A 12,540-nucleotide genomic window follows, 5' to 3' on the forward strand; every position below is an offset into this window, starting at 1 on the left:
TAAGTGAAGTAAGTCAGAAAGAGGAAGAAAAATACCACATGATATCACTCATATGAGGAATCTTTAAAAAAAAAAAAAAAAAAGGACACTATGAACTCATCTACAAAACAGAAACAGACTTACAGACTTAGTAAACAATCTTACTGTTACCAGGGAAAGGGGGTGGGAAGGGATAAATTTGGGAGTTTGAGGTTTACAAATGTTAGCCATTTATATAAAAAATAGATTAAAACAAAATTAGGAAAAAATCCTGTGGGGAAAAAAATCTTTGTGCAGTGCTTCTCACAGGGCAGCCCCAGGATGACAGCTGGTATGCAGGCCACACTGATCCACAAGGAGGCACGGAGTTTGTGCCCTAGTGGGCAACTGTGACGTCACCAGGTATGCTGCTTAGTTTAGCTGATGTTTCATGGCCAGAAATTCTCAACGAAGGAAGGAAGGGCATTATAAGGTACAGGCTCCCTTCTCATCATGGTCCACGAACAGTCAGGGAACCAGCACTTTGAGTGGCACTGCTGGAGAGAACTCAAAAGTACGAGAGCATCCAAACAGCCGATGCTGGACAACACCTCCATCTCCTGAAAAATAACTGCTCTAAATACCTTTCTCTCCGTTCCCAACTGCAGTTTTCTTCTCTTGAATAAAACGAATACAAATTGCGTTTTTTTAAAAAGAAATTTTCTAGGCCCCAAGCGTAGGTGGGATTGGCCTCACAGCGGTTGTAAGTTCAAATGTCGTCATGTTTCGAAGGTTCCTGCTCCTCTGACCATCCCTCATGTAAGTACTCAGCATTTAAGGCCCATACGTGATCCATTTTGAACTAAAATCTGGGCCCACGTTGTCCCATAAAATGTTTTTAAAAATCACCTGTCCATTCATATAACAAGTACGTATCGAGCAGACAGAAAATTTGAGAACTTTCTCCGAGCAAGCAGAGAAATGCTAGATGCCATGAGTATGATGGTGACCTTGCTTTCACAAAACTTACCTTCCAGTGGAGAGAAACAGGAATCAAACAAGGAAACAAGTAAGTAAAGATGATAATTTAGACAATGTAAGTACCGCAAAGGTAACACCCCTTCTAGGCTCAGCACAGAGGGTACTGAAACTTGCCAGAGCCTTTGGAAGAGATGACAAAATGCTTCCAGGCTGGGGAAGAGTTATGTGACCGGTACGTGCATTACGAAATTCCATCATTCAGGCCAAACTGTGGCGGGCAAGGGACCCGAGTACAAGAAAACACTGATTGTACGATGTGGACAGTAACTGAAAGGAACCCGACGAGCTGAAGGTCGGCACAAAGCAGCTCATCGCGAAGGAAAAGGTTTCAAGGAGGACCTGGATGGACGGCGAGGGTCAGGAGAGGACAGGACCACCTGGCACGGAAGCGAAAGGAAAGGCAACACCCAAGGCAGGAAGCTCAGAGTGCGCGCAGAAGAAACAGGCTTGGACAAGCCAGGTCATGGGAGGTCTTGAAAGGCAGGTCGGTGGTCCCAAGGCCCCGGAATTCACCGGAGGCTCTGGAAGGAAGGAGCAACGTGATGAAGACAGAAGCGCAGACAACCTGATCTGCCCAACAGTAGGGATGCAAGGCAGGACCCAGGGGGAGAAGGAGGAGCTACGGGGCCTGGCGTTTGGTGAAGGGAAAGGAGATGGAGGCGTCCGTGAGGATTTCCCCTTGTCATCACCCTTGAGGGACGTCTGAATTATAGCCAGTCTTTGGCGATTATGAATAACAGTGCTGTAAACAATCACATACAATTTTAATGCGAACATAGGTTTTTGTTTCGCTTGGGTAAATACTCCTTGCTTAACCAACTCATCCAGCAGAGAAGACTTTTACATCGGTTTGTGTGATTATTTAACTAACATCTCACCCATTAGATTGTGAAATCCAGGAGAGCAAGGACCATACCTTATGATAAGCATAATGATATCTCTAATGCCTAGTGTGTGCCTGGCACACAGTAGGCCCTCAGGAAACAGTTACCGAATGAATGCATGAATAAACTTCCTTACTAGGTGCTATAAAGAATGTAAAGTCCTTTCCATTTTTTCTTGTCTCTTTTTAATTAGGGGAAGGAAGATGCATAATACATGTTTAAACATAGCTCAGCACTGAAAGAGGTTTCTTTTCTGTGGGAGAAGGTAAGGGTTTTTCGTTTGTTTTTGTAAAATCAGTATCACATTATAGAAAACTTTGAGAAGGAAAATAAACATGGTCCTTCGCAGCCTTACAACAAAACCATTTTTATTTTTGTGAAACTTTTGCCGTCTTGTCCTGGAGATTATTTGCTTTCAAACTAGCTCTGGCTGGAAATAAAATAAACAATCAGCTACATCCATCCACACATTTCCCCAAGCCTGACCTGCCGCAGCAGACCCTCAGAGGGGATGGTTCTGTTTTTCCCTTTTTCATTCCACCTGGGAAAAGTCATTTTACAAAAGAGCTGCCAGAATACCAGAGGTGGCAGGGGTGCTGGGGTGAAGGGACCGGCCGCTCAGGAAGTGGAGTCCCTCCCCGACCTCCCACAATGAGAACACGGTGCTCCAGCTGCTAGCACTCCAGACGCATCTGGGAAAGAGATGAACGCCTCCCTCCTTGAGACTGCGCGCGGCTTAACGGACCACCCTCAGGCTCCTTACCCGCAGGAAGGAAGGAAAGCCCTGTCCGTAGTATCCAACAGCAAAGTATTCAGGCTGGGGCCGCATCGCCTTAATGATGTTCTCATAAAACGAGGCCCTTTTTTTCTGGAAAACAAAACAAGCCATTCCTTAGGGAGGTTACAAGGGCACCGTTAGGGTGGTAAAAAAAAAAAAAAGATCAGGTTATTTGCTTTGTTATTTCCCATGTAACACACAGAAATGAAAGGTCTTGGAAAATATCTTGTGGGCCAAAGAGTTATCCTTTCCTTGGCTCGGAGGTTTTGGACCTGCGTCCACAAGTAGGCCTGGGAGGGTCTGGGAATCCCTGCAGTTGTTCAAAAACACACGTGTGCAGTCATCTCTGGAGGGAGGCAGGGCTTAGCTTTGGCCAGTTTCCTGAAGGGGGTTCAGGACCCCTTAAAGGTTAAGAAGCACTTTCTGAGATTCCCGGAGGATGGCTGCACATACGAGAAAAGAAGTTAAAGAACTTTCTGGTTCATGCAGGTGGTTTGGATTAAAGTCCTCGGCTCAGCTCCCAGTGCCCAGAAGGTGGTGGTGATGCTCTGTTTTTCAGTATCTGGTACCACTCCTGTCTTTAATTCTTCCCCTGGGGAGAGGCTTCCCAGCTGAGACGTAGAGGGTCAGCCTTAAAGAAAGTCTAAATAGCCAGCCAGGACGGCGGCTTGGAGAGCCGTCTCCTCCCACAACGGTTATAGCTCGACTGTCCATGAAGGTTTCCATCACAGTGTTTTCTTAGAAGGGTAACATGTGACTAACATCTCAGCTCAGTGTAGTTCACGAAATTCACAGGTGATGTTTTGCATGCTGGCAGGAGCTGCTACAACACACTAGCAAATTCTTTTCAAAGTCATCTTGACAACTACCTCGTTCGATTATTACACGACAATGGGTGACCTGACCTTTTGTGATTCCCCCAGTAAGAATGACCACGTGTAAATACTGTGCTGGCCTCCCGTTGAGCATGTAAAAGCGGATTTTCATTTTGCTTGACTGTTTTGTTTTTGTTTTTGGTGGGGAGGTAATTAGGTGTATTTATTTATTCTTAGAGGAGGTACTGGGGATTGAACCCAGGACCTCACGCTTGCTAAGCATGCACTCTACCATTTGAACTATACCCCCCACCTGGTTTGCTGTTTTGAAATAGGTGACCTGTTTCAAATAGGTGACCAGGCGTAACATACAAGTTCAGGAGACTGGAAGGGTAGAGCACTACAGTGACATTCAGAGCAGGAGGAAGGCAAACTTTGAGAATCAAAATGAGGCAGAAGCATTTTACAGCTTACTATAAATGTGCACCAGGGCATCTTTGAAACGGCAAAATAAGGCTCAAAGATGAGCAGTTCATACATTCAGGGCCCTGAGGAGGTGGACCACAGAACAAGTCATCTGGGGACTCATGATCACAGCTTTCAGATCTTATCTTTCTTCATTTTGATTTCAAGCAAGGCGGACTTCTCCACTGAAAAGAACAGCCTCGATGACCTTCTCAAACTGACGAAAACATTTTCACAATCACCATACTCAGCCTCCCTGCCGGAGGCGCGACATCTCCAACCAGGACTCACCAGGAGATTGCCAAGGCCCTCGTAGTCAAACACTTTGCTCTCGTAAGTCTCAGCCAACTCTTTGCTCAGCTGGATTGCCTTCTCCCACATCTTCAAAACAAAAAGAAAAGCAGGCTTACAAGAAGAAAGAACGCAGCAGTCAGAGACCCAGCCACAGAAGCCACTCAGGAGTCCCTGGCAGTGACAAGGGAGGTGAGGGGGTTGAGTTTCTGTGCAAATTCCCGCTATGCCTCACCTCTTGGATCAACGAAACCTGCCCTCTGACATCATGAAGCTACTGTTCCCTGGTGGCTTTGCCGGGGGGGCATTTTCTGTTAACTCTGTTTGTATCTTGTGTCCCTGAACAAAGGCATACTGAGCTTAAAGGGCAAAGCACTAAATACCATTGAAGGCGGAGGGGAACCAGTTCCAAAGCCTAGGTCTTGAGAACAAGAAATTCTTGTTGGAGGGGAGAAGTTGGTGTGGGCTCTCGTTCTGCTTCTGGCATGTGCGTGTGTTGAGTTAGGTTGCTGGGGAGGAGGTAGAGTGAGAGAGAGAGGTCTAATCGTACTGCTGTGTGGAATTTGGGAAACTCTCTCCAATTTAGGGCACTGATTTCCTATTTCTAACTAAACTATCTACTTAGTTAAAGATTAAGAGCTTCGGGAAATGCCCAAGAGCATTTATGACCATGTAAATTACAGCCTATGGCACATATCTGGTGTCTGAGGCTGGCGTCCCAGACTGACGGTCGCCTGTTCATTTGGGTATCTCATAAACATCTCTTAGCTGGATGCTACTCACAACGCAGCATCTGGAAATGCCCTACTTTAGTCTTATTAATCAGGTGCTACGTTCCATTGTTTCTGGCTGCTGAAGGAAATGTGCCTGCCATACACATACAACTGTATGTGCCACATACAGTTGGAAAACATTCTAAACTTACATCTTTTAATATTATCGTTTGCCAAACTTGCCCCTTCTGAAATCTCCAGGCCTGGATCACTGAAAAGGCTCTGAAATGTGCCACATGGAAACCACTCCAGCTCAGCTGGTAAAGGAACAGTACCATGGGGCCCAGTTCTCTCCTCATTCACCAAATGCTAAGTGATGTGGGAGACAGCCCAGCATAGCGGTTCTTAAAGTGTAGTCCCTGGTCCCTGACAGCCCCCAAGACGCTTTCAGGTGGTCCATGAGGTCAAAACTATCTCCTCAGTAATACTACTAAGGTTTGCCTTTTTCCAACGCTCACTCTCTCATGAGGCTACAGGTGGGAGTCTCCCAGAGGCTATGGGATGTGTGATGTCACGGCGGATCAGATGTAGCAGCAGACATTTGAATCTTGTTGTTTCTAACGAGCCAGATGAAACGGAGGCTTGCAGAAATGGCAAACGACGTGTATCACTAACGTTTTGGAGGATATAGTCATTGTTCATAAATAGGTCTGATTTCTATTAAGAGGTAGTAAGTTTCTTACTGCTGTTAAAAGAACGAGCAACTATTTAAAAATTTTGTTTTAATTTCTAAGTGTATAGCCCGTCAATACACATAATGCATGTGAACAAAACCTCTTGGTGGTCCTCAAGGATTTTTAAGAGGGTAAAGGGATGCAGAGATCAAGAAGTCTGAGCAAATATACTTGTTCTTGGGGCCTCAAGTTCTTCATCCGTAAAATAGATGTTGTACCTACCTTATAGGGTTATGGGGAAAATTAACTTAGAAACAGTCTGGAAATCACTCCAAATAGTAACTTGCACTAAATAGATGGTAGTTATTTTATTGTAATGATTGTGTGGCTTATTTATTCAATCAACAGTTTTCACTAATAAAACAGGAATGGTGACTAGGAGAGGCAGCCCTCAGAGCCTCCAGGCCTCTGAAAACAGTCAAATATGGAATCTGCTTTGTTTCCATAGCACACACATTTTTACTTTCTCCCCCTACCCTTTCTATGTTTTGTTTGTTTGTTTGTTTATTTTTCACAATTTTCAATTTAAAAGCCTTCCAGCTGGACACACTTTTCTCCAGCTGATCACAGATTCCACAACTTTGTGGCCTAGTTTACTTGGTTATTTTACTTTCTCTGCCTTGTGGGCATTTAAGTTGTTTGTTATGTACAGACTATGGGGTGAGGCAGGAAGGGACCTGGGGACGGGATGTGCCCCTGGTGTCAGCCAACCACCTCTGGAGAATGCACTGAAAATGATGGTACTAGCTCCTGGCCCTCAGTGACATTTAAAATGTAAAATTATGATTATGGGGAGTGGGGCCCTGGGCTGCCCACTGTATTCTCCCACTGGGTTAAGTTAACTTAAGATCAAGATACTGGGGTTGGTGGGGAGGGAGGTATAGCTCACGTGGTAGAGCACATGCTCAGCATGCACAGGGTCCTGGGTTCAATTCCCAGTACTTCCTCCAAAAACAAGTAAGTAAGTAAAACCTAAGTACCTTCCCAGAAAAAAATTTTAAAAAAAAGATCACGATACTGATCTCTATTTACTGTCCTTTCTTACCTTAATTTATCTATTCATTTTCTCTCCCATTAAAAATACCAGAATTCAAAGATACATAAGAGAATAATAAAGATTAAGTCATGAGTCATTGTTACATAACAAAGAATAATCTGTCTGGTCTTTATCCTGGATTCCTGGGAGGAAGCTTCTAAACTCTTGGAATTTCCCCAGTGACAGAAGTGTCTTTGTTCCTCATGGTGAACCCTCAGACCACCTGGGAGTTCATGCTAATGACGCGAATCATGGTGGACACATAGCTAGTCTCAGAATGGGGGCTGGCCTGGCCAGCACCACCGCCCCCCTTGTGATTGGAGGGCTGACGTCTTGAGTGACACCATATCAGCCAGACCTCCAGGGAGGAGATGGGGATGTGGGATGTAGGGGGAGGCAGGAGGGGTGGGAGGTGAGGGGGGAGGTGGCTGGAGATGGAGTTTATTCATGTGGCTGATGTTTCAGTCAATCCAGCCAATATCATGACACCCCAATAAAAGCCCTACACTCAGAGCTCAAATGAGCTTCCTGGTTGGTGAACACATCAATTCGCCAGGAACATGATGGGCCTGAATCACGGGGAGGGGACACAGATGCCATGTATTCGGGACCTTCCTAGACCTCACCCTGTGCATTTCTTCATTTGGTTGGGCCTGATTTCTGTCCTTTAAGTTAAAACTGCAATCATTAAGAACAGCATTTGACCAACTTTTGTTGGTTATTCTAGCATATTATCAAATTGGGGGGCGGGGGGTTTATAGGCACTCTCTCCCCAAATTTATAGTCAATTGGTCAGAAGTGTGGGTGGCCTGGGGACCCCCTGAACTTGCAGCTGGCGTCTGAAGTTTGGGCTGTCTTGTTGGGGACGAGGCCCTTAACCTGTGGGCTCGGCACTAACTCTGGCTGGTGAACGTCAGACCTACAGTAGTGCAGTCTTCGCCTCGTACAACAACAAACCACCGAACACTCACTTTGCCTTTGTCAAAATATGATATGATTTCTTGGTACAGCTTCTCTTTCAGCTCTTGCTGGGTGTACACGTAGTAACTGTCCCTCTGAAGCAAATGGGGTACACAGGGCTTGTCAGACCACTGAAAAACACACAAAGCAACGAAAGAGATTAACGGAAACGCATCACTTCATTTAATTAATTGAAGGCGATGAATGTAACAAATATTCAGCTGAAAAAATTCACAAAAATATTGGTATGTATCTTTGACTCACCCCTACTGTGTTTTCGATGATTTAGTAAACACAGAAATTGCATACACTCATACACCATACACACGCCAGCTTCAAAGTAAGCGTCATGCGAAATGGACACACCCTCAAATCATTTCCACCAAGGTCAGGAACAAGGTGAGGCTGCCAGTCAGCATGACTGTGACTGTGCTGGAGGTTAGCATGCATACAACCAGGTGAAGGAAAGAAATCAGAAGTACAAAAATGAAAAAAAGGGGGTAAAACTGTCACATGATAGCAATGACTGTTTTCTTCAAAATCAATCCCTTTGCAGAGGGTGCCGACTGAAAAACCGCCACAAATAAGGAGAGAATGAAGCAGTGGGATTAAAAAAAAATTAACTCATTTAGAAATCATTTAGAGACAGACTTCATATAAATTATAAGTGTGCTGAAGACACCAGAAGAAAAGACCCCAACAAGAATAAATCCACAATGACCAGGTTCCCAGGCACAATGATGTGAATACACCTAGTGTCACTGAACTATGCCACGGAACCACTTAAAAATGCCTCAGATGGTCAACTGTCTGCTATGTGTATTTTACCATAATTAAATTAAAAAGAAAAAGATATCTAGGAATCAACATAACCAGGAACACCCAAGACTTCAACACAGAAAACGTTAACATGCCATCGAAGGGCACCCAAGCAGACTGTGACAAATAAAAAGTCACACCACGCTTTTGGATAAGAAAGCACTCTTTCATAAACATGGAAATTCTCCCTAAATTAAATTATTTGATATTAGTTAGAGCTAGAAATAATTATTTGGGATTCATGATGTATCGATGTATTTGTATCCATGACACGGTAGAATTTACTTAGTGAGAGAGCATAGATGGGCAAGTACTTCTATGGTTCTATTTTTATGTACAACTCTGCAGTTTTACACATTTTTTAAACATATATTTAATTAGCGTGTGCTTTGTTTTTTAATTAGCATGTCAATACTAGCAACCTGAAAGCTGTGCTCTGCTTCTTAAATAAAAGACATTTTCCCAGCCTTGGTCTGAAAATTCAGCTGTGCTGCTAGAGAAGGTATAAAAATATTCTTGGATGAAAGGGTCCCCCCTTCAACAGGGATGGCTTCCAACAAAATCATAATGTGGCCCCAAAGGGCCGGGCAGCTGACATCCTGCATCCCTGAGCCCCTTACCTGCAGGAGCTCGGCGTGGAGGAGGAGCGTGTAGGCAGCTTCGGTGTAGTTCTCACAGTCCCGGTGCAAGTCCCGCAGCTTGTACAGGTATCTGGTGAGGAGCGGAGAAAGGAGGCGCTTTGCCGCAGGGGGAACCGACAGAGTGTTCAGCCCGCGTCCCAGCCGGACGGCAGCTAACCATCCTCTCTCCTCTGCTCCACGTGAGCGCTTCCTTACTCTTAGGCAGAAAAGAGTTCGTTCCTATTCCTTAAAGTCTCTGTGCTGCTTCCGGGCTTTGTGTCTTTCTTAATCTACTGGTTCCACTTTGCACTCTTCTTTTAAGGCAATGATACTTTTTATTTGCTCAAAAAAATTTTTTTTAATGTCAGAGTCATGAGAAGTTCAATGAGAGCTATGGAATCTCTCCCCAAGAAGATGCATATCGGTTACGTTCAAGTTTGTTCCATGTTCAGGGCTTCCTGGACCCCAGGCTAACAGACCTTGACAGAAGGTGAATTTCCACGTCTCCCCTTTCCCGATCGCCTGGCCAGAGTCCTCTACCCTTTCCCCTAAATCCCAGCACAGTCCTCCCTCTGCACTTCTCTGTATCGTACTTAATTGTATAAAGAGTTCACCCTTTTAGGAGGCAGGGAGCATTTCAGATACTTGTTGGTGTCTCTCAAAGCAGGAAGCATGGTATTGGGGCTTATTATTTGTTTAATGGAGAAATAAATAATAGAGCCAGATGCAAAAGCAGAAATTCCCTCCATCTTACCTTATGTAGATGTCCTCTCTCTTCTTTTCTTTGTAAAAATTCTACAAAACAAACAAACAAGTCACAAAATACCAGTGTCAATCTGTTATTGATGAGCTTGGCACAAAAATAGCCAACCTGTGACTTGCATTTTTCAACACTGTCCCTTTTCCAAAGATGCTCTTCTTTCCCTTTTAACAAATACTCCCCCCAAAAATATGGAAGTGACAGTTTACAAAGAAGAAAAGTTGAAGGACGTTTTTAGGACCATGCTTCTGAGAAATGTGAGGGAAATGTTCCGCGTGAACCGACAGCCAGGGCACACCCATGTCACACGAGACTCTGTTTTCTCGGGAGGTCAGAGGTGGTAGGTTCTCGATTTATCTTAAGCAGAGGAGCGTGTGGCAGCCTACACCTCCGAGGTCTGTGGTCCAGGTACAACTGTCTAGGGAAAGGCAAGACCACAGAGCTCTACCATTGTGAGGACTGCATGGACTAAATCCTCTACTCAAGCTATGCTGTTTCTACTGCATTTTTGTTGAGTCATTCTAACAACAAAGCAACCACATATAAACAAGACAGAGAAACAGGCTGAGGGTGGCCTTCAGCAAGAGAGTTAAGATCTGATGCTGCATTTTGCATCCCTGTTTCTGCATTTATCCTCAAGGTCTGAGGCAGCTGGTATCTGTGAGTTCAAAGCTGAGTTGGCCATTCTAATTAGACTCAGCAGGACACGGACTCCAGAAAGGTGGTCCCGAGGTGCCTGCTGGATCTACTTTGTGCTGTGCTGAGGGGTACAGGCGTGGCCCGGCCCTGCCCTCCCGCCATCTCAGGGGTGGGGCACGTACCAGCACATTAACGGTGCAGCTCATGCGGTTCTCTTTGCTTTCGTCATGCATGATGATGGTTCTGTAGTCTAAGAGATTCTCTAAGAGGCTGCTGACCAGGAGCGCGAATACTTCCCCGGAGCTGGAGAGGTATTTATGTTTCCGGCAATGTTCTAGGAGCCTGGAGGGTGTGAAGGAAGAAACAAAAGCCCACATCCCACTTCGCCATTGCAGCACCACTTATGAGCGCTGTCCAAGGTCCTAGCAGCAGGTGGCACCAGACGAGGAGACACACACCCTTCGGTAACTCCATCCTATCCTACCCCGGGGCCTTCACGCACAGGGCTCCTCTCTGGTTCTATGTTTTCTTTAGGTCTGTAGCTCAAATCCCACCGTCACTGAGAATCCCAGCCCGTGATGACTTTCTTTGAACTCCTATGAGTATCTGTTTATTGTTTTTATCTTCTGTCAATACCACAGAAATGAGAACCTTTGCCCAAAAGGTCTCTGTGTACTATCTGATCCTTCTATTCATTTAAGAGATCATCTTTTCTCTGTCTTTATTCTCCCTAAGGCCGAGTACCTCAGGGCATCCTGAAGGCACTCTGGCGAGCCTCGGATTGCTGCCCAGCCTAGAGGAGCCTAGGAATCCAGTACACATCCAGACATATGGCACTTCAGATAAAAGTGTTATTTTTCAGGAAAAAAAATGCACAGTTGTAAACAAATAGACTGAGGTTAAACTTTTGGTCTAAATCCTCTCCCTCTGGACCCAAATAGAGCAAAGCTTCTATAGAAGCTTCCTAGATTAGGCAGTTAGAAGAAATCTTGCAGAACAGAAGAAAAAAAGAGGGAAAAAAAGGGTTCAAAGCATTAGTCCAGACTCTCAGAATTATTCTTGTCCTTGAGCACTGGAGATTTGTGCAGTCACATTTTTCTGCATGTGTGATCCAAGAAGAATGAAGAAAAAATAAGATCTCCGGGTGAAAATTCAACTGTAGGGTTTTTTCAAAAGTGTAGTTTTATCATTTGTAAATGTCGTGTGTGTGTGTGTTTGTATGTGTGCATAACTTCTGCATTTAATTTCTGTACAAGATCAGAATTGGAGAAGTGATAAGTTAAAAGGTTTGAAGCTGAAAGGCAGACCTAGTGCAAACAGGAGGAAAGATCTATCATCCATCACAAACAAAGTAAGAAGGACTCCTAGTTCTTTAAAATACAGATGAGTCATCAGTTGCATTTCTGAGTACCCAGTGTGCTGGTTTATTAAAAAAAAACATTTAAAAAAGAAAAACAGAGCTGAGAGTCCCTGTCCTCAGACTCAGTCTAGTGCCCACCACCCCACAAAGCAGGTAAGTCCTAGAGCAACCTAGGTACCTACCCAATCAGCAGGTTGCCTGATATCGTAAGAGTTCAGAGAACACAGGAAATGGACAGTCTAGGGTAGTTACGACCCAGGAAGATGTGAGGATCCTCAGATAATGACAGTAACAGACACCAGAGCAGCTGACGCTGACATCAGCCTGAGCTCCGTGGCAGACGCTGTGTTTATGCATCATCTCACTTAATCCCCACTAAAACACAGATTCGACTATCACAGATGAAAACATTTAAAAAGGCGTCAGGATAAATCGTCTGTCCAATGTCAAAATCCTAGTATGTGGAGAAATGAGATTTGAAGCACAGTCTCTAACACCAACATCCAAGGGTTTTTAACCACTCTTTTTATGTTGTAAGTCCTTGTGTGCAAAGGGGAGTAAGAGGACTGGAAGGTGATGGGGTGAAGGTGTGTGGGGGTGCAGGGCGGAGCAGTGGGGATGATGTGAGCATAGGGAAGGAATGAGTATGTTGGGTTGAGCAGAGGGA

General features: G+C 44.8%; 1 protein-coding gene across 1 annotated transcript in view; it reads right to left on the reverse strand.

Annotated features, from left to right (window-relative positions):
• Window positions 1-12,540, reverse strand: part of DOCK5 (dedicator of cytokinesis 5) — a 176,603-nt gene that overhangs the window by 24,709 nt on the left and 139,354 nt on the right. The window contains 6 exon segments of the mRNA XM_032471059.1: window positions 2,647-2,751; window positions 4,233-4,322; window positions 7,687-7,806; window positions 9,115-9,205; window positions 9,869-9,909; window positions 10,696-10,855. Of these exon segments, the coding sequence (XP_032326950.1) occupies window positions 2,647-2,751; window positions 4,233-4,322; window positions 7,687-7,806; window positions 9,115-9,205; window positions 9,869-9,909; window positions 10,696-10,855 (607 nt within the window).

Source organism: Camelus ferus, chromosome 31 (assembly GCF_009834535.1).
Source record: "Camelus ferus isolate YT-003-E chromosome 31, BCGSAC_Cfer_1.0, whole genome shotgun sequence".
Taxonomy (NCBI): domain Eukaryota; kingdom Metazoa; phylum Chordata; class Mammalia; order Artiodactyla; family Camelidae; genus Camelus; species Camelus ferus.